Raw genomic sequence first — 26,602 nt, forward strand, 5'->3', positions numbered from 1 at the left:
CATTTAGCCCACTTCAGGCACAAGGATGTTCAGTAGGGAATTCTCAGCTGTCTTCTTGCTTCCCCAGGGCCGGCACATGGGAGTCAGCCTACAGTGCGCCTTCAGGTGCCCTCTACCACTGTTTCACTGCTCTCAGCTTCCCCAGTCGCAGACCCTAGAAGCTGAGAGCGGTGGAACTGCATGCCAGTTTGTGCTCTCCTCCGAGTCTGACTTCCTAGCCAGGCTCAGAGGAGAGTGGCCTCACTCTGAAGCTGCCTCCCCTGCAAAGGGAGACAGCCTCAGAGTGAGGCACGGCCGTCCCGTGGCCCTTTCCCCCACCCGGCAGCTGAGCGGAGGAAGGAGGTGGCACAGCATCGCTCTGAAGATGCCTCCCCTGCAAGAAGAGACAGTCTCAGAGTGAGGCACAGTAGTCCCAAAGCCCCTTTCCCCCGCCTGGCAGCCGTGCGGATGAAAGTAACCACGCAGCCTCCCCATGGGGTGGGGGATGCAGCTGTGTGGGTAGCCTGGGGCAGCAAAAACCCCACTGCCACCCCTGTGCTTCCCCACTGCTAACTTAGCACACTCAGAGCTTTAGATCACATGGTAGTGGAGACTCTAATCTTTGTATGATGCCCAATTAAGAAGCAAGTATCTTCTGCTGCTCAAGATCTGTGAATCAATAAGCTTCTTAAGGGTATAAAGGGAAAGGATGCCCAGTAAGAGCTTATGCATCTTACTGGCCAGCACCAGAGTGAGAGCTTTCAACCTAGCAACAAAGAGCATGGTGGTCTTTAAGCATCTGGAACTCTCTCCCTTGACCTACCCAATGACCCCCAGATCCAGCTAATTGCCACAACTTGTGTGTAAGCTTGAAATCAGAGTACCGAGGGCTCCTGCCTTCTGCTGTGCTGAGGAAATAAAGAAAGGCTGCTGAGGCCTCAGAATGCGGGTAGCGAGGTTGCTTCACTGTCACTCACACTTCTGGCTAGAGCTGTCTCCTCTCCTCTCTTTGCGCCTTCTGCAGTCACCAGTCTTCTTCCTCCCCAGCCTCAGTCATGCCAGCCATACTTCGGAGTTAGCGTACTTCACCCTGTTCCCGTCCACTGAGTGGTCCCCATGCCTATCTGTCCAGTCCTCTAGCCTTCCCACTGGCTCTGCATCCTCTGTTCTCCCTGTGTGCAATCAACTGTTCACCAGCTACTGCATTCTGGGTGCTGCTTTGCTTCCTCCTCCAAAGCTAGGGATGACTGGGTCACTCGTCTTGTCTCTGCCTGGGCCTCTCCTGTGTAGCCTCCCTAAATGTTGGGTCTCACCTGCTTCACCTCCTAGCTTGCTGCCCACAACTCCAGCTCTCTCCTTGGTGTCAGCCCATGTAACTTTACTGGATGAAATGCTTAGCTGAACTGTAGCCATCTTTAAACTCTGTTACTAACCATGAGAAAAGGCCTTGCATAACAAAGTAGAAAATGCAGATGTTACCAATGCTCAGTGTGAACCTTTCTTTCCCTTGATACTAACAAAGGCAGAAATTCCCTTCTTTGAAGATAAGGCACCAACAGGGACAGCCACCCGGAAGACTAGCAGCAAAATGAGATAAGAGGGAGAGACCGTGTGAATCGTTGCACCTCACCTCAGCAATGTTTAGAATTGTGGCTTTGTATAGTTCCCTTTGATGTATCCCAATATAGCCAGCCTCCTAATGCTACAATGTATCAGTCTCAATCCTCCTTCGTTCAGATTCTTACGGATTATCGAATAAAGCCTAACTTTGCAACAATTTAAGGTCTGGTTGATTTGAGATCCCATCGTCTGACACTTGGGGCCTCCACCAGCCAGCCCCTTCCCTGGTATCAGGGCTCGTGACATTGGGCCTCAAGAGGTGATTCATCACTGCCCCGAGGGCAGCAGAGCCATGGCAGCTTGGGTGTGGATATGTCAGGCTGCCCCCACTTGACTGGAGCTGGTGTCATCGTCGGATGATTTCCCTCTGCTCCACTGCAGTGGGGGAAAGATAAGTCAGAGCCTGGACACTGTGCCGACATCACAATTCATGTGCTTGCTCCTCTGTGTTCTGGGAACAGATCACAGGGCCATGTAATTAGACTGTAAGCCTGTTTATGGACAGTAAAGTGTTTCAAAGCACACACATTTTGAAGCACAGCATTTTGAGACACAGTACTTTGAAACACCACGCAGCATTTTCATAGAGAATGTATTGATTTAGAGTGGAGTTGTTTCTTAGAGATTAAAGGAGGAGACATTCAGAGGTCCCAACCAACTGCAATTAAGCTTCCGTGCAGCAATCAGGATTCTAAACCTCTGTTTGATCCCAGTTTGATCCTAGTTAGTGTGGTGTAAGCAGATGCCAATTCAGTGAGGTGCCCACATTCACCTGCCATAATAAACTGGAGTTTGGTCAAGTCAGGAAGCATTCAATCAAGTTCAGTACGTTGGAGGAGAAAGTTTAAATGAGCAAAGAGGAACACAATAAGTTTGTGGCATGGTGTTTCAACATGATAGTTCAATATTTAACGTCATGATGTTTGAATCCCATCAAAAGCTGGATACTCAAAAAACAAATTTGCAGTTCACAAGTCAGGTCAAATGTATTCACTGATCCAGTATTAATACTCAAGTATATGTTATTCTGTTGTAGGTCCAAAATCCCGAAAGTGGCAAGCACTTCATGTGAACATTAGGAACATCTCTGTTTTCAGGACAGTGAAAGCAAGGCATCAAGAGAGTTACAGAAGGTGCAACACACCAATGAGGTCTTGTGCACAAAGCAAGGCACACTTCCCCTTCCTGGGAAGTGATAAATACATTATCCTTTCATTGTGCTGACACTTCGTTTTGCCAGCAATGGAACCTCTGCCAAGGCATCTGATGAGAAGCAACTATGCCAAGACATTTAAGAAGAATGCTGTGCTTCAGTTACCACAGAGGTCTATTTTATAAACGAGTGCAGGCCTCAGAAACTGAAGCTTAGTCAAATAGATGCAACTAATCTATTTCTTAACCTGTTTCTTAACATAGTCCTGAGACGCCTTATCATACAAATTGTGACAAAAAGACAATTAGCAATGTTTACCACATACCCAGGGGTGGAATCCTAGCAGGAGCTCCTCTGCATATTAGGCCACACCCCCTGATGCAGCCAATCCTCCAAGAGCTTACAAAAAGAGCCTTGTAAGCTCTTGGAGGATTGGCTACATCAGGGTGTGTGGCCTAATATGCAAAGGAGCTCCTGCCAGAATTCCAACCCTGCACATATCCAACACACACACCCAAAGACAGAAACAACTGTTTACATAGGAAACATATTTAATTTATCCTTCATGCCTTGGTTGTCAAGAAGAGGTTTCTTGCCAATGATTTATGTCATAGGTGTTATGAGAACCAATTGCCGATGTTGCTTATTCATACTGAGATTGTGAAATCTGCACTCCATATAACATATGTCTTTCATATATGCCTTTTACATTTTAGCTTTTATAATGCATTTGCTAAATTGCTATGCTTCGCCTTGCTTTGCACTGCTATTATTTAGCTCATGTAATTTTAGAGTGAACTGGAATGTGCTCCCAGGCACTTGGCTATCTGAATTGGTGGAAAGAGTGATTTGGAGCTTTATTCTCCCAGAAAGACACTGAGTGACTATGGGAGGCAGGACCGAGAACATACTAATTCAAATGCTTTTTGCTGCCACTTTTGTGTGCCTGATGTATTGATGTCATTAATGGTCATACCTAGAGTATAAGTGTCTGGTCATATCCTATGAGGTCAGTTTTAACAAAGAATGTCCTGCTGTGAACATGTATTTTTTTCATAATAGTTTTTTTTTATTTTCTCCAAAAATCAAATACAACAGTAAACAAACAAACAAACAAACAGAAACAAAATAAATTCGGATGGAAAATGCAGCTTCCATATAAGACAAAACAATAATGTACAACCATATATCTTTTTCACAATTGTTTTGATCCCACTTCACACTCTCTCTCTCTCTCGGCTTGGCTTCGCGAACGAAGATTTAAGAAGGGTGCAATAGTCCACGTCTGCTGCAGGCTCGCTGGTGGCTGACAAGACCAATGTGGGACAGGCTGTCTGGCTATGCCTGGCAGATGGTCACTGCAATGGCCTCTCCTGCATTACTGCATCCACTTCACACTACATGCTACCTTACCAACCTCTTAACCGGCATCATTCTCTAAAGTACTCCATATATTCGAGTGTTAAACAATTTTATTTGGTAATATATGGTAATTATATCCAATCCTAATAAAATATTAATAAGCACTTACTACCTTCCCCATACATTACGCTTTTCCCTCCTCCCCTCCCCCCAAATCTTGACTTCCGCCAGTGCCAATTACCTAAAATTCTAATATCAAAAGGTATCTTTAATTTTAAAAGAACCTTATTAAAAAGAATATATATATATATATATATAATTTTGCGGAGAAATAAACCCACAATTCTTAAACTTTATAAAATCCCACCCAATTATTATAGATCATCTTCTTTCTTCTTCTAAAAACCTAAGTGGTATTCTCAAAAATCACCCAATGTCCTTTTACTTTCCATTCTTTTTCTATATATCTTCTGAATTTATCCCAATCCATTTTAAATCCCTCTAAATCATAGTCTTTCAAGATTCTTGTAAGTTTATCCATTTCACTCCATGACATGACTTTTACAATCAAATCCCATTTTTCTGGTATTTTATCTTGCTTCCATAACTGCGCATATAATGTCCTAGCAGCTGAAACCCAGTACCAAATTACAGTTCTATCTTCTTTTGGAAATTTCTCCATTTGTAATCCCAATAGGAAAGTCTCTGGAGTTCTCTTAAATTCTTATCCCAAGATTCTTGAAATTTCTTGTTGAATCATTTGCCAAAACTGTTTTGCTCTTTCACAAGTCTACCACATATGGTAGAAAGAACCTTCATGCTTTTTACATTTCCAACATCTATCTGGCATCTTATTGTTCATTTTTGCTAATTTTTTAGGAGTCATATACCAGCTGTACATCATTTTATAACAGTTTTCTTTGATACTATAACATGTCGAGATTTTCATAGAGTTCTTCCACAAGTATTCCCATGTTTCCATCTGTATTTCTTTATTAACATTAATTGCCCATTTTATCATTTGAGATTTTACTACTTCATCTTCAGTAGACCATTTCAGTATTAGTTTATATAATTTTGAAATCAACTTTTCATTATCTCCAAGCAGAACTTTTTCCAATTCGATTTGCTCTTTTCTTATTCCTTCATTTTTAATGTCGCTTTCCACCAGGTTCTTAATTTGTTGAATTTGAAACCAATCATATTTGTTACTTAATTCTTCCATCTTTAGTTCAATTTTACCACCTTGAATCTTCAATATTTGACCATATGATAGCCACTTTCCTTCACCTTCAGCATACATTTTTATTACTTCCGTTGGCACTATCCACAACGGCTTTCTCTCATCTCCATATTTTTTTGTATTTTACCCACGCATTTAACAAATTTCTCCTTATATAATGGTGAGAGAAAAGGCCGTCCATTTTACTTTTACCACAATACATATATGCGTACCACTCAAATTTGTTTCCATGTCCTTCTAATGCTAAAAGTTTTTTATTTAACAGAGTTATCCATTCTTTTATCCACACCAAACACACGGTCTCATGGTATAATTTTAAATCTGGTAGTTGAAATCCACCTCTTTCTTTAGCATCTGTTAACACTTTCATTTTAATTCTTGGTTTCTTCCCAGCTCACACAAATTCCGAAATTTTCCTTTGCCATTTAATAAAATGTTTATTATCCTTCACAATCGGAATTGTTTGGAACAAATACATTATTCTCGGTAGAATATTCATTTTTATTGCAGCTATTCTTCCAAATAATGACAGATTGAGTCTATTCCATTTTAACATATCTTCTTCCATTTTATGTCTTAACTTTTCATAATTATTGTTATATAAGTCAATATTTTTCATGGTGATATCCACACCTAAATATTTTACTTTAGTCGTAACTTCACACTCAGTTAAGCTCTGTAATTCTTTCTGTTTTTCAATTCTCATATTTTTACACAAAATTTTTGATTTCTCTTTGTTTATATAAAATCTCGCCAGTTCTCCATATTCTTGTATTTTACTCAAGAGCAGTGGCGTTACTATTAATGGGTTTTCATTTATGAACGTAACATCATCAGCAAATGCTCTATATTTATAGGAAAATCCCTTCAATTTTAGTCCCTCTATCTCTTTATCCTCCTGAATTTGCATCAGCAAAATTTCTAAAGTCATTATAAACAACAACGGAGATAGAGGGCAATCTTGTCTTGTTCCTTTGCTGATCATCATATACTCCGTTAAATCTGTATTAATACAAAGTCTTGCCCATTGCTCAGTGAATACAGCTCTTACCATTCTAATAAAGTTCTCTCCCAATCTCAGTTTCTCCATCACTGCAAACATAAAGTCCCAGTTTAAATTATCAAAAGCTTTCTCTGTGTCCGCAAACAATAGCACCACTTCTTTTTCGGGATGTCTTTCATAGTATTCTACAATATTTACAACAGTTCTAATATTGTCTCTTATTTGTCTCCTTGGAAGAAATCCTGCTTGCTCTTCTTTAATAAACTTCATCAGAAATTGTTTAAGCCATTCTGCTAGTATTCTCGTGTATATTTTATAATCCACATTTAACAATGAAATTAGTCTATAATTTTTTACATCTGTGACATCTCTATCTTCTTTTGGAATCAAAGAAATCACTGCTTCTTTCCATGTATTCGGTACTTTCCCCTCCATTCTTACAATATTCATCAATTTGTGCAGTTTGGGTATTAACCCTTCTCCGAGGACTTTGTAAAATTTTACTCTAAATCCATCTGGACCAGGTGCTTTTCCCATTTTCATTACATTTATTGCTGCTTAATTTCCATTTTTTCTTTCGGTTCATTTAAGACTTTTTACATATTTTCCGTCAATGGAGCCACATTAATTCTTTGCAAATATACCTCCAACTTTTCTTTACTTATTTTTGATTTTTTAAACAGTTTGGCATAATATTTTAAAAAATTCCCTTTTTATTCCTTCCTGGTCTACAATTTCTTTTCCACCAGCCTATATTTTACTTATGATTTTAGCTTCTCTTTTCTTTTTCAATTGCCAGGCCAAATATTTACCCGGTTTATTTGTTCCTTCATAAGATTTCTTTTCAGGTTCCACTTTACTTCTTTGTTCAACAAATGTCCTAGTTGTGTCTGCAATATTGTAATCTCCCTAATAATTTTCTTTTTTCCTTAGTTCCATTTCCTTTTTCTTTATTTCATTTTGAATGTCTAGCCTTTGTTTTTCTTTTGTTTTTTATATTTGTTATTCAATGTAATTAAAATACCTCTCATCACAGCTTTATATGCATCCCATACCGTTTGAAATTCCATGTCCTCAGTTTCATTTATTTGAAAAAAAGCTTTAGTTTCTTTTTCTAGAGATATTCCTATTTCTTTATGTTATAGTAAATCTTCATTTAGCCTCCACCTTCTGGGTTTTTTAATCGACTTAGTTGACCACATTAATGGATTGTGGTCTGCTCTTACTTTAGAAAGAATCTCTGTGTTTTTAGTTATAAGTCTTAAGTCTTTTGTACACCATATCATATCGATTCTTGAAAAAGTATTATGTCTTGCTGAAAAAAAGGTATAGTCCCATGACTCAGAGTTGAACTTCCTCCATAAATCCTCTTGTTTAATTAATTCAAAATTAATTAATTCTTGTTTAATTAATTCAAAAAAAGATTTTGGCAGCTTCCCTTCCTTATTATTTTTTTCCTCCCCGATCTATCTAATGTATTTTTAATTGTACCATTAAAATCTCCCATTATCATAATTTGTTCATATGACACGATCAAGCTGTTGCATTATTTCTTTAAAAAAAGAATCTTTTGCACCATTTGGTGCATATAGTCCCAGCAACAGTGGGGTTTTTTGTATTTCATGTTCCTTCCACTGCTAAATATCTCCCATCATTATCTTTAAAAATTTCTTTTGGCTCCAATTCCTGTTTAATATAAAAAGTACACCTCTCTTTTTTTGTTTAGCCAATGAATAAAATTCCAGACCCAATTGCTTATTCCATAAAAATTTATAATCCATTTGTTTAATATGAACTTCTTGTAAACAAATTATGTTGCATTTTTGCTTTATAATCCAATAAAATGTTGCTTTTCTTTTTTGAGGTGAATTTAGTCCATTTACATTCCAAGATAATAATTTGTAATCCATTATGTTTTCTTCTTTAAGTTGTGTCGCCAAATTCTTTATGTTCCTCCAAAAATCTTCTCAGTTCTTGTACACTTGTAATTGTAATCTTTCTGCCTTGAAGTTCAAAACTCAAACCTTCTGGTAGTATCCATCTATACCTTATATCATTGTCCCGTAATTTTCCTGTTAATTTTTTATAGGCCTTTCTATCAGTCAGTACTTTCCTCGGTAGCTCTCTCACCATGAAGTTCTTTTCAAAGCTTTTAGCTATAATTCTTTCCACCATATCTCGTGTCAAAAATTTTACTACCACGTCTCTTGGTAGTTTATTTTTCTTAGCATAGAGAGAATTGAATCTATACACTATATCTAATGGAGAGCCAGTTTGGTGTAGTGGTTAAGTGAGCGGACTCTTATCTGGGAGACCCGGGCTTGATTCCCCACTCCTCCACATGCACCTGCTGGAATGGCCTTGGGTCAGCCATAGCCCTGGCAGAGGTTGTCCTTGAAAGGGCAGCTTCTGTGAGAGAGGAAGGTAAAGGAGATTGTGAGCCGCTCTGAGACTCTTCGGAGTGGAGCGCGGGATATAAATCCAATATCTTCTTCTTCTTCTACACATAGTCATATTGATATTTTGATGTTTCTAAATCATCTTCCATAAAATCCACAATAATTTTTATTATATAATCCTTCAGATCCATAAAGTAATCCATATATTCAATCATATCCAATCATAAAGCGGTGACCATTCTGTGCTTCATATTAATTCTATTCACAATATATTTGGCGGAGAATCTCTCTCCAAAATAATCCACATGCCATTATTTACAATTATGGTTCCAAATCAGAGCAGTAACCCATTCCATACTTCATATGAATTCTATTCTGTTCTCAAAAGCTTTGCCAGAGAGTCTCTCTCCCCCCCCCCTTTTTGGGGGGAGGATTGAGATAATTTGTATAGGTTAAAATTTCTGACAAGCCATGGAGTCTCTCTTAAAACCTTTATCTGTTGTTCAGTAATTTTTGATGGTTGATCTATTAGAACTTTCCAGTTTAACATCTTGTATATTTTTCTATTAGAGGTACTGTGAACTTCCCGCTGAGTGCTTTCTAATATAGGCTGAACTGACCCTATGAGCATCATCTATTTCTTTCTCTATATCCAAGGGCTCTATTTCTGTAATTACTGCCAGTGCTTCCCTTGATGTTTGTAATACATTTTCTTGTTTTTGTTCTAGCACCTCATGAGGTCCCAGTTTGTAGAATGCCTTTTCCAACTCAAGTCTATCCAACCTTTCTTCTTCTATCTCTTGAGTTATCTCATCTATCTTCATTTTTTTTGATTAATAACCTTCATTTTAGGATCAAGAAACTTTACAGACTGAGTTAAGCCCAGAATTTCTTTTTTAGTTCCTATTATTTGTTCCTTTATGTCAACCAATTTTGAGTTTAACCCACCCATCTGCTCTAATAGATTCGCCTGTACCTGGTTCAATACTGTTCTAAAATAAGTTTGCATATTGTTTCGTAATTCTTTAATGACATCCTGAGAAATCAAGGGCCTCGTTGATTTGGGGAGGCCTAATGGTACTGCTGACTTGTCTAATGTACTCATTATTTTAGACATTATATTTTAACCTACAGAACAATAATCTCTTTCTTATCCTTTTTTGTGTGTGTGTTATTCTCTTATCCTCTTCCCCTTATGTCCTTATAGCCAGTCGTTAGCCAGTCATTACCATCACAAATTTTTCACCTTCCTTTCTTACCGTAACACAAATTTCCTATAAACCCCTTTGCAATCAATTCATCTACATTAGTTCATTAATTTGTCATACATAACCAAATTCAAATTAATTAATCCATTGAATAAACAATTCATATAATAATTACTCCTTACTAATTTCAGAAATAAACACATCTTGCTATCAGCCACTTTGAATCTTTCAACTTTGTTCTTTCTTCCTGCCTTGTTCTTTCTACAGTTTACAGTGTAACGTTGAAAATCTAGTTCCACCAATTCACTATCCCCGTCTATAATTTTTCCACTTCACAGATATATTTATTAAGCAACCAACCACACCTAATCACTTAGCTTTCCACTCACACAAAACCAACCATGCTGCCTCCCCCCCACCCGCCAACAGCCTCACCACACCATACTAATCCTATCGTTCATCCATACAACTCCACATGACATCCTTCTCACAATCTGCCTCACAGTCACACTCTTTTACTCTTTTCTCTCTCTCCTGCTTCCAATTATTGCCACCTTAATGTGTTATCTCTTCCTTTCATTTAAAGTCCAAAATGTTTTCATTAAGTCTTCTCTCTTCCTCTTCCTGTTGCTCTTCTACTTCCCATCCACTCGCTCAGTAGTAAATCCCGCCAGCCAGTTCATTTAGCGTTTTGATTTCAGCTATTCTGTCCCTTCCAGAACACCATCCATGTAGCACAAAAGCAGCAGTCACATATCATTATTTTTTCAGCCCCAAAAATCATGCAGTCAAAATTAATCGAATAGTTTGTATTTACAAGAATACTCAGCTGTAGGTCCATCCATAAACCGTAATCTGCCTGCTAACCAAGTATACCAAACGCTGAACCTTTAATCTGTTTCCGCTGTTGCCATAATCAGTTCCAAACTTCTCTTCTCCATCGTCACACTCAGTTCACTACCCTTCCATCACCCGACCGTAAATTCCAAGTCACTGTATATTCTTTAGCACAAAGTAAATCACTTAGCTCTGCATATTGCCTTTTGTTAGAAGTCTCTTCTCAGTTGTAAAAATCTTTACCCAGCTCGATCTCCAGGATGCATACTTCCGAGTGCGCATCAAGGAGGGGGATGAGTGGAAAACTGCCTTTAACACCTCGCTTGGCCAGTATGAATACTTGGTCATGCCGTTCGGCCTCAAGGGGGCCCCAGAAGTATTTATGAACTTAATCAACGAAGTGTTGCACAAGTACCTGTACAAGGGCATGGTCTGTTACCTGGATGATTCTCAAGACGTACCCTCCCACATCCGTCTGGTGAGGGAGGTGCTACAGACCCTGTATGAACACAAAGTGTTTGCCAAACTATCCAAGTGCAAATTCCATAAAACGAAACTCGATTTCCTAGTGTACCGCATTTCCACCATGGGGGGGGGCTGGGGATGGACCTGAATAAAGTATAGGCCATGCTTGACTGGGAACCCCCTTGAACCCGCAAACAGCTCCAGAGTTTCCTGGTGTTTGCCAGTTTTTATAAGGGGGTTCATCAATAATTTTGCCGAGGTCGCCCTACCCCTCACAGAACTGTTAAAAATGAAAGGGAAGGGACCGCAAGCCTTAAAAGGCAGTTCCGGCCTCCAGTGGACGGGGGAGTGCCAAAAGGCGTTTGATGAACTGAAAGCATGGTTTATGTCCGAGCCCTGTTTAATACACCCCGACGAGAACAAAAGGTTTGTGGTTCAATGTGATGCGAGCGATGTCGCCCGCGCAGCCGTATTGCTCCAAGAGAAGGGCGGACGGCCAACTGCACCCCTGTACATACATGTCCCAGAAATTTAGTCCAACCGAACACAATTGGTGTTTGGGATAAAGAAGCCTCTGCCATTAAACTCGCCCTAGAGAAATGGAGGCACTATCTAGAGGGGCCGAGGAAGCCATTCAAACTGTGGATGGACCACAAAAATCTGGCCGTCCTCACCGCCACCCGGAATCTCAATAATAAACAAGTGTGGTGGGCAGGGTTATTTCAGCGGTTCAATTTCAAGTTGGGTCACATTTCAGGGAAACTGAACTTCCTAGCAGATGCATTGTCCCGCCTCCCCCAACACGACAGGAAGAGGGAGGAAGTCATTGACTCACTGTTCACACCCTCCTGGATCCTCCTGGGGGGGGGCATTTCGGTTTCGTCAAGATGGTGAATTTGATTCAAAGACAATTTTTGTGGCCGGGACTTAGAAAGGATGTGGGGAAATATACAACGGGATGCCACACTTGCTTCATGGCAAAGAAAAGGGGGGGCCTTTCACCTGGACACTTGCAGGCCCTTCCTACTGCCTCATGTCCCTGGGAATGTATATCTATGAACTTTAAAACCAACCTGCCCCCCTCGATGGGGAAAACGGTCATTTGGGTGGTAGTGGACACCTTTTCTAAGCAGGCTCACTTCATACCCTGCAAGCAGCTAGTCACGGCTATGCAGCTAGCCCAATTGTTTATTCAGCACATCTTTTGGCTACACGCTTTCCCCAGCAAGGTGATTTCCGACTGTGGCCCACAATTTGTTGCCAAATTCTGGTTGCACCTGTGTGAGCTGGCCGGAATAGAACAAGGGCTCAGCTCCACCTACCACCCACAGATGGACGGACAGATGGAACGCACCAATGCGGTGCTGGAGCAATTCCTACGCTGTTACACGTCCTTTCAACAGGACAACTGGGTGACCCTATTGCCTTTTGCAGAATATGCTTACAACAATAGCATGCATAGTGCCACCAAAGTAAGCCCTTTTCAAGCACTGTATGGGTACGAAAGTATACCGTTTCCAGAACTCACCCCCCCCCTTGTCAGCTCCCATAGACTTTACCGAATGGTGGAAAAGAATAGCGGTGGGATAGAGAGTTATCAGACAGCAACTCCAGAGGGTGCAAGAGACCTACAAAGCCCAATACGATAAAAAGCACTCCGAACTTGGCGGTGGGGGACAAGGTGTATATTTCAACCAAACACTTGCCCCATGCTCAGAATTGTAAAAAACTGGGACTGAAGAATTTGGGACCTTTCCCGATCAAACGGATTATAAATAAGGTGACGGTTGAACTGGAATTGCCAAAAAAACCTTAAACATGTGCACCCTTGTTTCCACGCCAGCTATCTGAAGAAAGTCCCTGGGCCATCGTCATGGAACCCCCAGACGGAACTGCCACCCCCAACTCTGTTTAGTGGTCAGATTCATCATGAGGTGCAGGAAATTCTCGACGCCAGGATCAAGCATGGTGAACTCTTTTACCTCATAAAATGGACTCACTTCCCATTAAGTCAAGCAGAATGGGTCAATGCCAAAGACACGAACTGTAAAGCCCTGATTAAAGACTTTTACAACAAATATCCCAACAAGCCCGGGGGGGGGTCTTAGGGGGGGCCGAATGTCAAGAGTCACTGGAGAGCCAGTTTGGTGTAGTGGTTAAGTGTGTGGACTCTTATCTGGGAGAACCGGGTTTGATTCCTCCTCCTTGCACCTGCTGGAATGGCCTTGGGTCAGCCATAGCTCTGGCAGAGGTTGTCCTTGAAAGGGCAGCTGCTGGGAGAGCCCTCTCCAGCCCCACCCACCTCACAGGGTGCTTGTTGTGGGGGAGGAAGGTAAAGGAGATTGTGAGCCGCTCTGAGACTCTTCGGAGTGGAGGGCAGGATATAAATCCAATATCATCTTCTTCTTCTTCTTCATCTTTGTTCCTCTTGCCATATGTATCCAAATTATACAATGCTGACGCCTGTGCTTTGCTATGCTGGCTTTGAAGCATTTTTACTGCTTATCTGGAGGGAGGGTGGCATGTCTGGGAACTGGCTAGTTACTACACAATCAAGGTCAAGGGAGCTGGAGGAGATACAACCAAAGGGGTGATAACAAGCACTTGGGGTGATGAGAGAATAATAGGGAACCCGCCCAAAATCCCCGCTTTAGCTTGGCGGGCTTGGCTTGAATTATAACGGTCAGGACAAGGGTTTATAAGAGCAAGGAACTGATGGGAGAGTCAGTTCCGACAACCCCTGTATCTGCCTATGATGCTGGAATAAAGATTTTGAACTATACTTGTCTTTTCCTTGCCTCTGGGTCTGATACTAGAAAGAAGTAGCAGGGACTTTTGGATTGGCACAGAAATGCCCCACCAATCTCCCCATAGCCATACTGAGTCCACCTGCACCAAAATAGAACCCTGGTATAAGTGCAGCCCAGGATGAAGTTGAAGGTGGTGTATGTGCATACAAGTTCATTCTATGAGTCACCATCAGCCACTATAAACCAAAATTGCATGCTGAAATTAAACAGCGGCACAAAAACTGTTCTTCATCTTGCTGAAACTGAAAGGGGTAGAGTAGGATAGTGAGATGCCAAACAGAAACCAGCAGAACCCATGGGAGCGCCATAAATAAACACCCTTATTTGCAGAGGTGGGAAATGAGACTGTGATGAAGGGCAGGACTTAGGCTCCTCCACTGAGTCAGTGACAGTTGGTATGTACTGCTGCGGAGAGAGGAGGATCAAGATGGACACACAACCCCCTCCCTCTCACTTTCTGAGGACTTCCCTTTTCTCTGAGTTTGCCCTTGGCTTTGGAAGAAAACAATGCATTACTGGGCAGGGCTTCTTTGTATTGGACTGGCCTTGGGTCAGATCAGCTAGCAAAAGCGCCCGCTAACCTGCACTTTTGAGCATTATGTGAGGCTTCTACTGTGCCCTTGCTTCTGCCAATAAAACCCTGCTGGGCTTCTCTGGTGTGACATTGGTTAGTTCTGCACTTTAACTTTGTACTGCTGTCACATTGGCACAGGGTTGTGCTGCTGGGCACAATTTCAGTGGTTGTGCTGTCCTTGCAACCTCCCTTGCTTGGATTGTGATTCTGTGCTTGACATCAGTTCTGTTGAGCTGGCAATTTCCCACAATGCCACTGAATTCAGCTGCTGGGCACTAGTAGGTTGGCACAGGGTTGTGTTGCTGGGCACATTTTACTGGTCCTGCTGCTGGCCCTTCAAAATACCCCCTTCACGATCTAGTTTCTACTGCAGAGATTCTCTAGGAACTGGGCTTGTATTGCCTTGTTATTTTCCCCCCCATTAAAAACAATGGAGGATGGGGGGGCATAGAATGTCCACAGAATTGGACCCCCAGTCCCATCTTTTTGAAACTTGGAGGTTCTTTTGGGGAGAGGCTCCAACCGCTACACTGCAAATTTGGTGGCTCTACCTCAAACCCACTCCTCCAACCCATTGAATATACCCTAGGAGATTTGCTGTTGAGTATAATGGCCCCATAGGGTATAACAGAGCTGAATATATTTGGTATTTCCAAATATTTCCTGAATCTGAATACAATACCAATATTGGTATTTGGGAATTTTTGGGAATGCTGATATTATTCAGGTCCAATATACCCAAACCCAGAAAAAATAATATTTCTCCTTGCACACCCCTAGCCCTCTATTTGAGATTACCTATGAAAATGATCTAGAAGGAAACACTGAGTCTCAAAATCTCATACCATGAAAATCCTGTTGGTGCTACTGGATTCAAATCTAGCTATCATTACATTGGGAGGTGATGCTCTAGGGTCTGCCCAAAGCTCTATGGTTAAACCAAAGATTTCCAGGTAAATTCTACAGTGTCACCTCTCCGCATAATGATTTCACTTCCAGTTCAACAGAAGTGATGATGTGTACTGGTGTACAAACACACACCCCAACTCCCCCACCACCCATTTTTTTCCTGCCAACCTGGGAAGCAATGATAAACAGCGGTAAACTATAACAGGAGACCATGCTTGCCTACGTATTAAACTCCAAGGATCCTGAATACCTCAGGAAGTACCATATCCCATATGAACCTTTCAGAAGTATCAAATCAGACAACAAAGCCCTGCTTTAAATGCCAGCTTATATAAAAGCTAAGCTGGTTCTCAGGGAACAGGCCTGTTTTGATTCATGCCCTGGATGTTGAAATACATTTTCAAAGATCTGTTTGCCACTCTTTTCAGCGGCATTTTATCAACATTTTGTTCTGTTGTTTTGCTTCTGGAACATGAGCTGGAAACCAGTTTATCAATTCCATAATGAATTAACTACGACACTGTTAGAACAGCTACAGGATAAAACTTTTCTTATGACGCACAATACACATACATACATCCATATGAAACAGAAAAGCACAGATTAGATACAATTCTTCATTTTGTGCCTTCATGTGGAGTTCCGAAGGGCAAATTAGCATATCAACCTTGAGAGATGTGTCCTGAGGGTAGGGACATCTAAGAAGTCTCATCACAAGGTAACTGACCCTTTCTACATTACCCTAAGACCACAAAACCACTCTTACCAATTCTTTTTTAAAACAATGCTATTTATAACTTGACCTCATCTCCAGTAGTTCCAGTATCAACATCAGGCAAAGCTATAAATAATGGAAATACAACTCATCCAAAATTCTGTTATTTACCTCACACACAGCAGCCTGAAGAATTGAATCAAAGCCACCTTCTGGAGCATCCCTATTGCGGGAAACCCTCTGTTTCTGAACTTCTTCATTGAAACGGTCTACTTTATCTGTGAGAGATAAAAGGTGCCGGAATCCAAAGGATGGAACACAACTTGGAAATAACTTGTAACTAGAAAGCAAGGAAATAAAAGCATACACTGTTGGACAGGAACACCATAGTATGCTTCACACCATACACAGAATCCACCAAAGTGCTCAGTCAGATACAAAGAGGCCGCATAGAAATATCCTAAATGCATACATAAATAACTTTCAATTTTAAAAAGCTACGATTCAGAGTTATGAATTATACACAACACCATCACTTTAGTTGCTGATCACTTAGGTTTCCATCATAAAGTTAAGATGATAAAGCATTTGAGATCAGTAACTCCTACTGAAGTTTTTACAGGCTGATCCTGAACGTCTCACAGGCTTTTAACTAAGGGATTCCTCTTTTCAATTGTTTTGTGGCCTGATTCTAGCCTGTGGTTTGTTTTATCAATATCTTTCTAAATTTTAAAATTTTTGTTTCATGGGCTGTTATGATCCAGAGTGCTCTTATTGGCATCTTTTAAATTGACTAGATTTTATTGCTATGTTTTTATCAGTATGATCGGGTTTTATTTTTATACCACCAGTTTCAATTTATTTTACTGTTGTGAACCATATAAGCGGCACACAATTTTTCTAAATAAAATAAAAAGATATATGTCTACTTGGAAATAATGCTAATGCATATTTATAAGCCAATGAGAGAATCATTGGGATTGATTTACAAGTAAGCATGTTTTTTTCAGGATTGCAATTTTGTCATGGTAAGTTATTGGAACAAGGTTTTGCATAATTTCCGTGAAAGTAGTTCAGTGAAGTGGTGGCAATCCTCACCCCCAATTTTACACACACACAAAAAACAAAACAGACTCCACTAGGAACACAATTTACTTAGTTCTCATGGGTTTATTTTGGGTTCCCTCCAGTTAATAATGAACCTGCTATGGGTTTCTGCCAGAAAAGATTTTTAAATTTTCTTCTTGTGACATAATTACCTCAGATTTGTGGGGAACACTGCATGGGGAAGAGGCATGGGGAACAGGCCATGCCATGATGAACAGCAATTGCTGTTTAAAGCTGAGTAATCACGTTGAGAGGAACACAGAAAAATTCTTGAACTTATGCTACTCTTCCTGGTATTTACATAACTGCCTTACATATTCATGGCTGGTTCATTTCTCCACAAAGAACATAAATTAAACCAATCTCTTTCTTGTAGATATCAACCAATAGTTAACATGCTCCACGAACTGGGACAGCCTCCTCAGGTACATCCCCCAAAGAGCTTCACATTCTTCAGAGAAAATCTTACTGGTGATCCCTAGACCTAAAGATGTCCAACTGTCCTCCACCAGAACCAGGGGTTTTTCAGCCCTAGGTCCCACCTGATGGAACTCTCTGCCAAATAACATCTGTGCAATTTCACAGGGCATACAAGGCAGAGATGTTCTGCCAGGCTTTTGGTTGAGGACAGCAATCTTATCTGGCACTCTCTTCACCTCTCCCACGCTGCTTTTTCTCGCTTATTTGTGAGACAGAAATGCAATTTGTACTTGTTTTGGTGCCATCTGATGATGATTTCAGCTATTTTAACTCTTAGATTTTAAATTGTACAGTCTTCTGTTGTCAACTGCCCTGAGCTCTGTAAATTCACAGAAGGGCGACTTATAAATCTAAATTATAAACAAACAAATCCCACAACGGCAAGGAACTGGCTTTAATTTCATTCTGCTTTCTCTCATGTGGGAACTGGACTCCCCAGAAGCTTCAATTTTAGTTGGCTAATGCTCAGCAATTTGAAGATTAGCAGGATGAAGGAAGATTGGCAGTTTTAACACAGATTATCAACATTTCTCCTCCACAAACCTGCTCCCACCTTATGAGATACTATGGCAGTACTCCAAATTCATACCATGTTGATTCAACAGTTGAGGGTCATGCCACACTAAATGATTCCTGCCTCGGTGTTCAATGGCAAGGTCATGAACAAGTCTCCCTTCACAAGAAGATAATTATAGCATTAAAGCCCGTTGTAGGAACAAATACAGCGGGCCCTAGAAAAATATTGGGGGTGGGGTGATGAATGTGTAGGTGGAAGGAAGGAAGATAGACAAAAAGAATTAAAGAAAAAGAGAGAGACAGAAAGACTAAGAGAAAGAATGGTAGGGGAAAGATGGGGAGAATAGAGTGAGAGAAAGAAAAATGAGACGGAAGATAGAATGAAAGAAAAAGACAGAGACAGAAAGAATGAGAGGACGGAAGGGAGAGTTATAGAAAAGGTGGGAAGGAAGGAAGGAAGGAAGGAAGGAAGGAAGGAAGGAAGGAAGGAAGGAAGGAAGGATTATAGGGCCTTTTCCATGATTTTAGTTCCAAAGTCCTAAAAATGGGCTACTGTTAGATACGAGAGGACGTCTCCCCTTTAGCAGAGACTCATTATCTTCATTTTGTTCTGTAAACATCTTTCAGTGGAAAGTAAGCTATCTTTCTACCTCCGTGAGCCTATCTCTTGGAAAAGGTCAAATCTCCCTGCTACAGCAGGAGCTCTGTGCTTACTCATCCTGGAATTGGGCCAAGAGGCCTATATTGGAGTCGAACAGGGAAGGGGGCGAAACCACAGATATGATGTATGGGGAAGTGGGGCATGGGGGTCCAGATTAGCGGCCTTCGGGTGATATGTATTCATCTCTCACTTCTAAATTGGGATATGGGACTTATTTGACCAATGAATGTAATCAGAATGTCAAAGGCGAAGACCGGTGTAGCCAATCTGTAAGTTGGCCTTTGTTTACAGAAAGGTATAAGATGTTGGTGACTACAGGGAAGAAATTCAAAGGAGAACAGAGGAGGGGATGAAGGGTTTGTTTTCGCCTTCCTCACATTAATGTGAAAAACAATAAAAGAGATCTGCACATCAACTCTTCTGTGCCTTTGTCGTTTGGAAAGTCCCTTGGTTGGAAAGAAGGGGGGCTTCATCCATTTGCAACTGACCCCTCCGTGCTGTGAATGAACATTCCTTTTGCGTCAGTTGAAGAGAAGTAACTACTACTTTTAACACCTCAAGAACATCTCTCACAGTTTCCTGTTTGCTTCACTGCTTGCTTTGTGGCAGTGTTGTTTGGGGGTTGGGTGGAGGGAAAGACTGTCCCAGACTTCCTTCAACAGGACCTGAGGAAAGACAGTATTGATCAATAAGCCCCAGGAGAATCTGTCAGCAGAGAACTGTCTTCCTCAGAGGTCAGTAGCCATCTGGTGGGGTTCTCACCTGATGGGACCACTTGTGGGCGAGGGAGAGCAGAATCAGCCAATGGCACGCCAGAGACAGAGTGGACGCCAATCGTCCATGACCCACTTCCAACCAATGAAAATTCTCAGATTTGCCACCACAGTAGGGCTTTTATTTATTACTGATATCCTGAGCCAAATGGTTCCCTCAATGCAAAGTAATTTTAAATTTTTCATTGTTTATATCCCATACCTTTTCCCCATGACATACTGATTCTTCAGTCTTGATTATATTATATAAATGTGTTTGTTCTGTCTGCTGCATATTGTAAGCCAAACTAGATATGACAGTCACATGTTGTCACATCTAATCTGACCCTATGAGATTTTTATACACTCTTTAGACCAGAGTTTCATCTCTCCTCTGAAGTGCAACATAGGGATGCAGTCAGAAAGACTAGGGCTAAATCTGACTGCCTGTAAACAGTAGAATTGGAAACTACAGTCTGGCACAATTTTTTCCTTTCTTTGCCAGTCTTAACTGTGGTTTAATGTTACATCAGCACCCATGCTAAGCATTCCAAATCATGCATCAGACCAAAACCCTACCCAGCATTAACCATGATTCCATGTAGGTGCAGATATAATACTCAACCATGATTAAAACAGATAACAGAATTCACAACAAGGATGGGATAATGCCTCCCCCCCCCCCACACACACAAAACAGGCTATGCATTCCCTAAGACAAATTAGTAAAAAGGCACCATTACACTCATCTTTTCAACAGGGCTAAGAAAGTTTAGCCATAGGCTTGGCAAACCGGTTTTGCTATTGCAATAAAGCTATAACTGGTTACATTATATAAGATCAGGAAGAATGTCTCTTGAGATTACAACTGACGTGTGTTTTCACCTTTTTTTTTTTTTGCCTTCTCTGTAAATCTTTCTTCTATTGATGAAAATTAGAGCAGTTTGCACTACTCTTGTTACTGTAATCATAGCATACATTATTCTGGATGACATGCTAATCATTTCCCCCACCACCACCCATACCAACAGTCTCAGAGCAGAGACTACTGACAGCATACCTGAGGGACCGTCTCTCCCCATATGAGCCCCAGAGAGCACTGAGGTCAGCTGGTAAGCACCAGCTGAATATCCCTGGGCCAAGGGAGGCCAGATTAAAGACCACCCGGGATCGGGCCTTCTCCATTGCGGCCCCACTACTCTGGAACCAACTCCCGGAGGAGGTACGGGCCCTGCGATGTGTAAATCAATTTCGCAGGGCCTGTAAGACATACCTCTTCAAAATAGCCTTCGCCCATACCGAGCTAAGATAATGTCGCTGTGTATGTTTCTTCTCTTTTACTGAATTAAGATCTATTAGCACCTTAATGTTAATTTTAATGTAACTGCATATTAATTTTACTGTTTTATGTGATTTTATTATATTGTATTGTATTCCTATGTTGTGAGCCGCCCTGAGCCTGCCTGTGCGGGGAGGGCGGGATATAAATAAAAAGTTATTTTTATTATTATTATTATTATAGACGAATCAAATGTATATACTCTATGCATACAGGAAATGGGCCAAATGGGAAATAACAGTATCCAATCCATGCAGCCTTGTGTGCCAGGGTCCAACAAAGATGAACATGGCAGTTTACATAATAGACTTTGACTGATGGACACAAGATAATCTTCAGAGTAAAAATACTCATCCCCAGAGGCAAGGTACTCATCCTCTGCCATGTATATTTCGACAGTCAGGGAAGGCAGGTGACTGACACTGGAGAGAAATCTCTCTGATAGAAGACAGGAGCTTGAGGAGAAGGAATACTTTATAAACAGTCATAAATATGCTGCTAGTGAGGTTGTCAACCTAAGCAAACATCCCAAAGTAAGTCCTACTGCACTCAGTGGGACTTACCTCAGAGCAAACATATGAGTTAACTTAAAGTTTTATTTCTTTAACAAGCCACAGCTTGTGGAAAGCACTATATTTTAAAGCAGCATGCATATTTGCCATTGCTGATTTTTGGAAAAGGATAACAGATATTTGTATTACCAGCACAGTATTTTGAAACACAAAAGACCCTGACAGAACTTTTTCTGTCGAAGTGTAAGTGGTCATTTTTTGCAGTTCAATTGATACCAGTGTTTGAAAACTTCTGCTTCAGTTTTAAACAAACTCTCCAATTATTATGGCTGCAGAGATGAGACTAACAATATATCGAAGTGGCAAGCTGTTCCTCTGCTCAGGAATAATGCTCCAGTGTCCTGCATGGCCTTTTCTTCATGGTTTTCAGGGCTGCACAGAAAACCCTTCTATCCATCCACATTTACCTAAGAGAACAGGGCTTCCTCCCCTTCGCTTCCTGCTGAAGTTCAAAATGATCCCTCAAATGAAGCTTTGGGGGAACATGAGACCCCTAGAAATAGCATGAAAAGGGGTAAGTGGAAGTCTCCAATAGGGTTGCCAAGTCCAATTCAAGAAATATCTGGGGACTTTGGGGGTGGAGCCAGGAGACATTAGGGGCGGAGCCAAGATCAAGGCTGTGACAAGCATCATTGAACTCCAAAGGGAGTTCTGGCCATCACATTTAAAGGGACAGCCCACCTATTCAATTCCTTCCCTCCATAGGAAATAATGAAGGATAGGGGCACCTTCTTTTGGGGCTCATAGAATTGGACCCCTGGTCCAATCTTTATGAAACTCGGGGGGTATTTTGGGGAGAGGCACTAGATGCTATACTGAAATTTTGGTGCCTCTACCTCAAAAAACAGCCTCCCACCACACCCCCACATCTCTAAGAATTCCCCTTGCCCAGCTGGCAACCCCCTCCCCCCAAGAGGGAATATTCTCCTCCGAGCCCTTCTCCCCCCCCCCCCCGCCCAACTGTAGAAATCTTCGTGTCCCGCAGGCCAGCCAGTGAGGGCATGCAGGCAGTTCCCTAGAACTACAAAGAATTCCCAAAGTCCAGATTCCCGGAGGGGGGGGTGGCTTAGGTCCAGCCGAGGAGGTCTTTTGTTCTCCACCCGAAGCAACCCCCACCCCCGCGCGTTTCTAGGCATTTCCCATCCCGGCTGGAGCTGACCTCCCCGGCCCCCCGCCGCCCTTTACCAAGGCTCTCCAAACGGGCCGGTGCACCGCACCTTCCCTCTTCAGTGCCACAATAGTCTTCAAGCCGCAGGGCCAGCCCGGCTGCACACCGCCTTCCCAGCCGGACTTTGCTCCGCTCCCGGCGCCTTGGCTCTCTCCTGTTCCTGCCCCCTGGCCTGTCTGAGCGGCAGGGAGGACGCCACTTGGTCCCCACGCGCCTTCCCCGATAGCGCCCGCGACGCCTGACCAGCCACGCTTTCAGAAGCAGCAGCAGCGGGAGTAAGGCGGGCAGCCAGCCGGGAGTAAGGCGTGCCCGGCACTGTTGCCGCCTCTGGAGCCGCTGGCTGGGCTGCCCTCAAGGGTGGGAAGGGGCGAGGAGAAGCTGCTGGGTGGGAAGGGCCGCCATTCCCCCCGTTTTCCAGATTTTTGGCGAGCGGGAGGAGAAGGCTCCAAATCGGGGGTTCCCAGGCCAGGCGGGGGATTTGGGAAGCCTAGTCTCCAATGGGGTGGGAGAAGAAATGGCAAAAACATCCCTCCTTCCATTAGTACGATTCTTCTATAGGACACAAGCCACTATCCAACAACAGTCTTAATACCCCTGTGTCACTTCCTGTTTGCTTCATTGCTGCTTATCAACAAATATAAACAGGCTTTACCAGGGTCTTTTTTGCAGAAAAAGCCCAGCAGGAACTCATTTGCATATTGGGCCCCAACCCCTGACATCACCATTGTTTCACACAGGCTTTTTTTTTAGAGAAAGCCCAGCAGGAACTCATTTGCATAGCAGGCCATACCCCCTGACACCAAGCCAGCCAGAACTACATTCCTACTCAAAAAAAGCACTGGGCTTTACAGAACAGATCAGTTCAGTTTTATTATTATGGTCAACGACCAGATCCAACTGACAGAAGCATTATCTTGCATACAGATATTCAAGTTAAAAGATTCAGAATACAGCAGGTATGTAAATATTTATGTCAAACCAACAGGGCTTTTTTTGAGCAAGAACATGCAGGAATGTCGTTCTGGCTGGCTTGGCATCATGGGGTTATGATCTAATATGCAAATGAGTTCCTGCTGGACTTTTACTACAAAAATACCCTGCGCAAAACAATGGTGACATCAGGGGGTGTGGCCTAATGCAAATGAGTTCCTGATGGGCCTTTTCTACAAAAATCCGTCCCTACAGGCTGGCAGCCTCGCTTTAAGGCCGGAAGGATGCCTTTGCCTCCTGGGAAGGAAGAGGGGAAGATTTAACTGGCCCATTTGGCTGCGTTTCTGTGGGGCAGGGCAGCACCTTCCATGCCCCCTTCTCTGTTTCTGTTTGGCTTTTAGCTCGCTCCTGCTTAGTTCATGTCAGTTTCCCTTTGTTTCCGTCATTTTGGCATTTCAGCGTAGATTGCGTTGCTGATAAGGCTGGGCAGGCTTGTTTTCAGGGTAGGCTTTTCTAGCGGTTCCTGGAGACTGGGGCTGCTGATAAGGCCCCAGCGAAAGCGAGGATGTTAGATCAGCATGGAACAGGCATCTTCTTCTTAAACTGCCTGTTTAATACTCCCCTTTCCCCCCCTCTCCCTCCTATGAAGGTGCTTCTTGGGCCAGGAATTGTGCCAGTGTGGAGTTGGAACTCTTCTTAAGGTGGTGTGGGAGGGCAGTATTTGGCAGCCTTCTTGAGCTGCCTTATTGACTTTGGGTCTCCTCTTCCTTTTGTCTTTGGGGCACCATTTTTTCTCCCTCCCTTAGTAGGAGATCACAATTTTTCCCCTGGGTATCTGCTGATTAGAGGATTGGGTAGCTGGTGATGTGAAAAGCCTGTATTGTAGTTTTTCAAGGGATCTTGGCTTGTGTTTCTGGATAACCATTTTAAGTCTCTTTAGGATTACCAGAGCTGCGTTGGCCACTTTACACTCCCCCTGTGGCTTTCTTTCTTGAATAAGAGGGCAGCCATTTGAGGTGCTGTGTAGCAGCAGCCATTTTAGTTCCAATTTTTGGGTGGCTTACCTTTAGTTGTGTTGTCTGTTATCATTAAAATGCCTGATAAAGAAGGGACAGGGAGTTCTAAGGGCAAACATCCTGCACCTAAGGCCCCACCTAAAATGTCTGTATTGTCTTCTGATGAGGAAGGTGATGAGGTGGTTCAAAGGGCTATTTTGCAGAGGCCTAGGGCACTGGAGCAGGCATCTGGCATTCCTCGCCCACAGGACTTAGGTATTGCGCAAAATTCTAAGGCTATGTTTCCAGCGGATATTTTAACCAGGTTGTCTATCCTTGAGGGGAAGTCTGCTGGAAACGCAGCACAGATGGGGACGCAACTCCACTTCCTATGGATGTTGGAACAGGATCAGCACTGGTACTGATTGGATCTGAGGTTGAGGCTGGAAACACTCCACATTCATACACTGGGCCGGCTTGGCCATGGGGCCCTTAGGACCCTGCCGCTGCGGCTGCACCCAGTGTTGCCACAGGGGCTCCAGGTACCTCCCCCTCTCCTGGCATAGGTACACAGCAAGCTTGGTCTTGGCCATCCGGGCAGTTTGGCCCCTATGGACTTTGGCCAGCGGCTGGACAGCAAGCAATGTCAGATCTCATGTTGGAGGGGTGGGGCTTTTCTCCCTCTTTGAGTGCTTCTTATGGGTCTGTTCCCTTTACTGCCTTCCTTTTGGAGGACTTAGCTTTACCTTTAGGAGATCATTTGTTGCCTTCAACAAAGGAAAAGATTTTAAAGGGTGAATATGTGGATATTTTCTCTCTCCTGTTTCGTGAGCTGGAGAAAAAAAGACAAAGAGGATTTAGATGATAAGGAGAAGTTGAAGAAGCAGAAGGTGGATAGGACTTGGGCCAATTGGTTTCCGGGGTTTTTCATATATGCTGGAGGAGTGCTTCGCTGATCCAGTATATGGACATTATTTATAAGGGGTATACGATGTTTAATGGCCTGCCTGGCTCCAGTATGATGATGAGTTCTGGATGAGGGCTGTGTTATACCCTTCCCTTCAGTGGGATTGCATTCACCAGCTGCTTTGGCTCCAGGTCATGTCTCCTGCTCAACTGAATTTGGGTGACCGCTTTGATAGCAGCCACTTGGTGGGCAGGTCATCTGGGGCTTCTTCCTCTTCTTCTCACAGTTCTGCGGGGCAGGTGGTTCAATCCCGCTTGCTCTGCTGCGAGTTTGGCTCCCAAGGAGGGTGCAGCAGGAAATCCTGCCAGTACAAACATGAACGTCCCTTGTGTCGTGAGGCTCACTCCTTCAGCAACTGCTCCCGAGCCCAGCCACATAAGTGTCAAAAGAAGCAGGGTCGGGGTGAGGACAATCACCAAGCTAGAAAACGGATCCAGTCCAATAAAGGTGGGACCTCTTGAACGGTGACTTGACAAATATCTGAACCGTGTTGATAGGGGTTATCTGTTGAAAGGTTTTATGTTCGGTGTTATGATCCCTTTTCAGGGTCCCCTGGTTGCATTTAGGTCTGGAAAACTTAGTTCTGTCAAAGGTATGGAGCATGTGTTAGGGATAAGACTACCAAGGAGCTGGCAGAGGGTAGGATTTAGGGCCCATTTTCTTCTCCTCCAGTGCCTAACCTTCGAGTTTCCCCCTTGGGAGTGGTGCTGAAGAAGGTGCCCAGTGAATTTTGTTTGATTAACCATCTTTCCTGTCCCAGAGGTGCATCAGTGAATGATGGCATTCTTGAGCATCTATGTTCTTTTAGATATACCACCTTCTATCAGGCCATTTGTGT

At 42.6% G+C, this 26,602-nt stretch overlaps 1 protein-coding gene across 1 annotated transcript in view; it reads right to left on the bottom strand.

The window, feature by feature from the left end:
• Positions 1 to 26,602, bottom strand: part of ITGB5 (integrin subunit beta 5) — a 175,563-nt gene that overhangs the window by 111,206 nt on the left and 37,755 nt on the right. The window contains exon 4 of the mRNA XM_060261692.1: positions 16,449 to 16,617. Coding sequence (XP_060117675.1) covers positions 16,449 to 16,617 — 169 coding nt within the window. The remainder of the gene's footprint in view (positions 1 to 16,448; positions 16,618 to 26,602) is intronic.

The sequence above is a fragment of the Heteronotia binoei genome, chromosome 21 (genome assembly GCF_032191835.1).
Source record: "Heteronotia binoei isolate CCM8104 ecotype False Entrance Well chromosome 21, APGP_CSIRO_Hbin_v1, whole genome shotgun sequence".
Classification (NCBI taxonomy): Eukaryota; Metazoa; Chordata; class Lepidosauria; order Squamata; family Gekkonidae; genus Heteronotia; species Heteronotia binoei.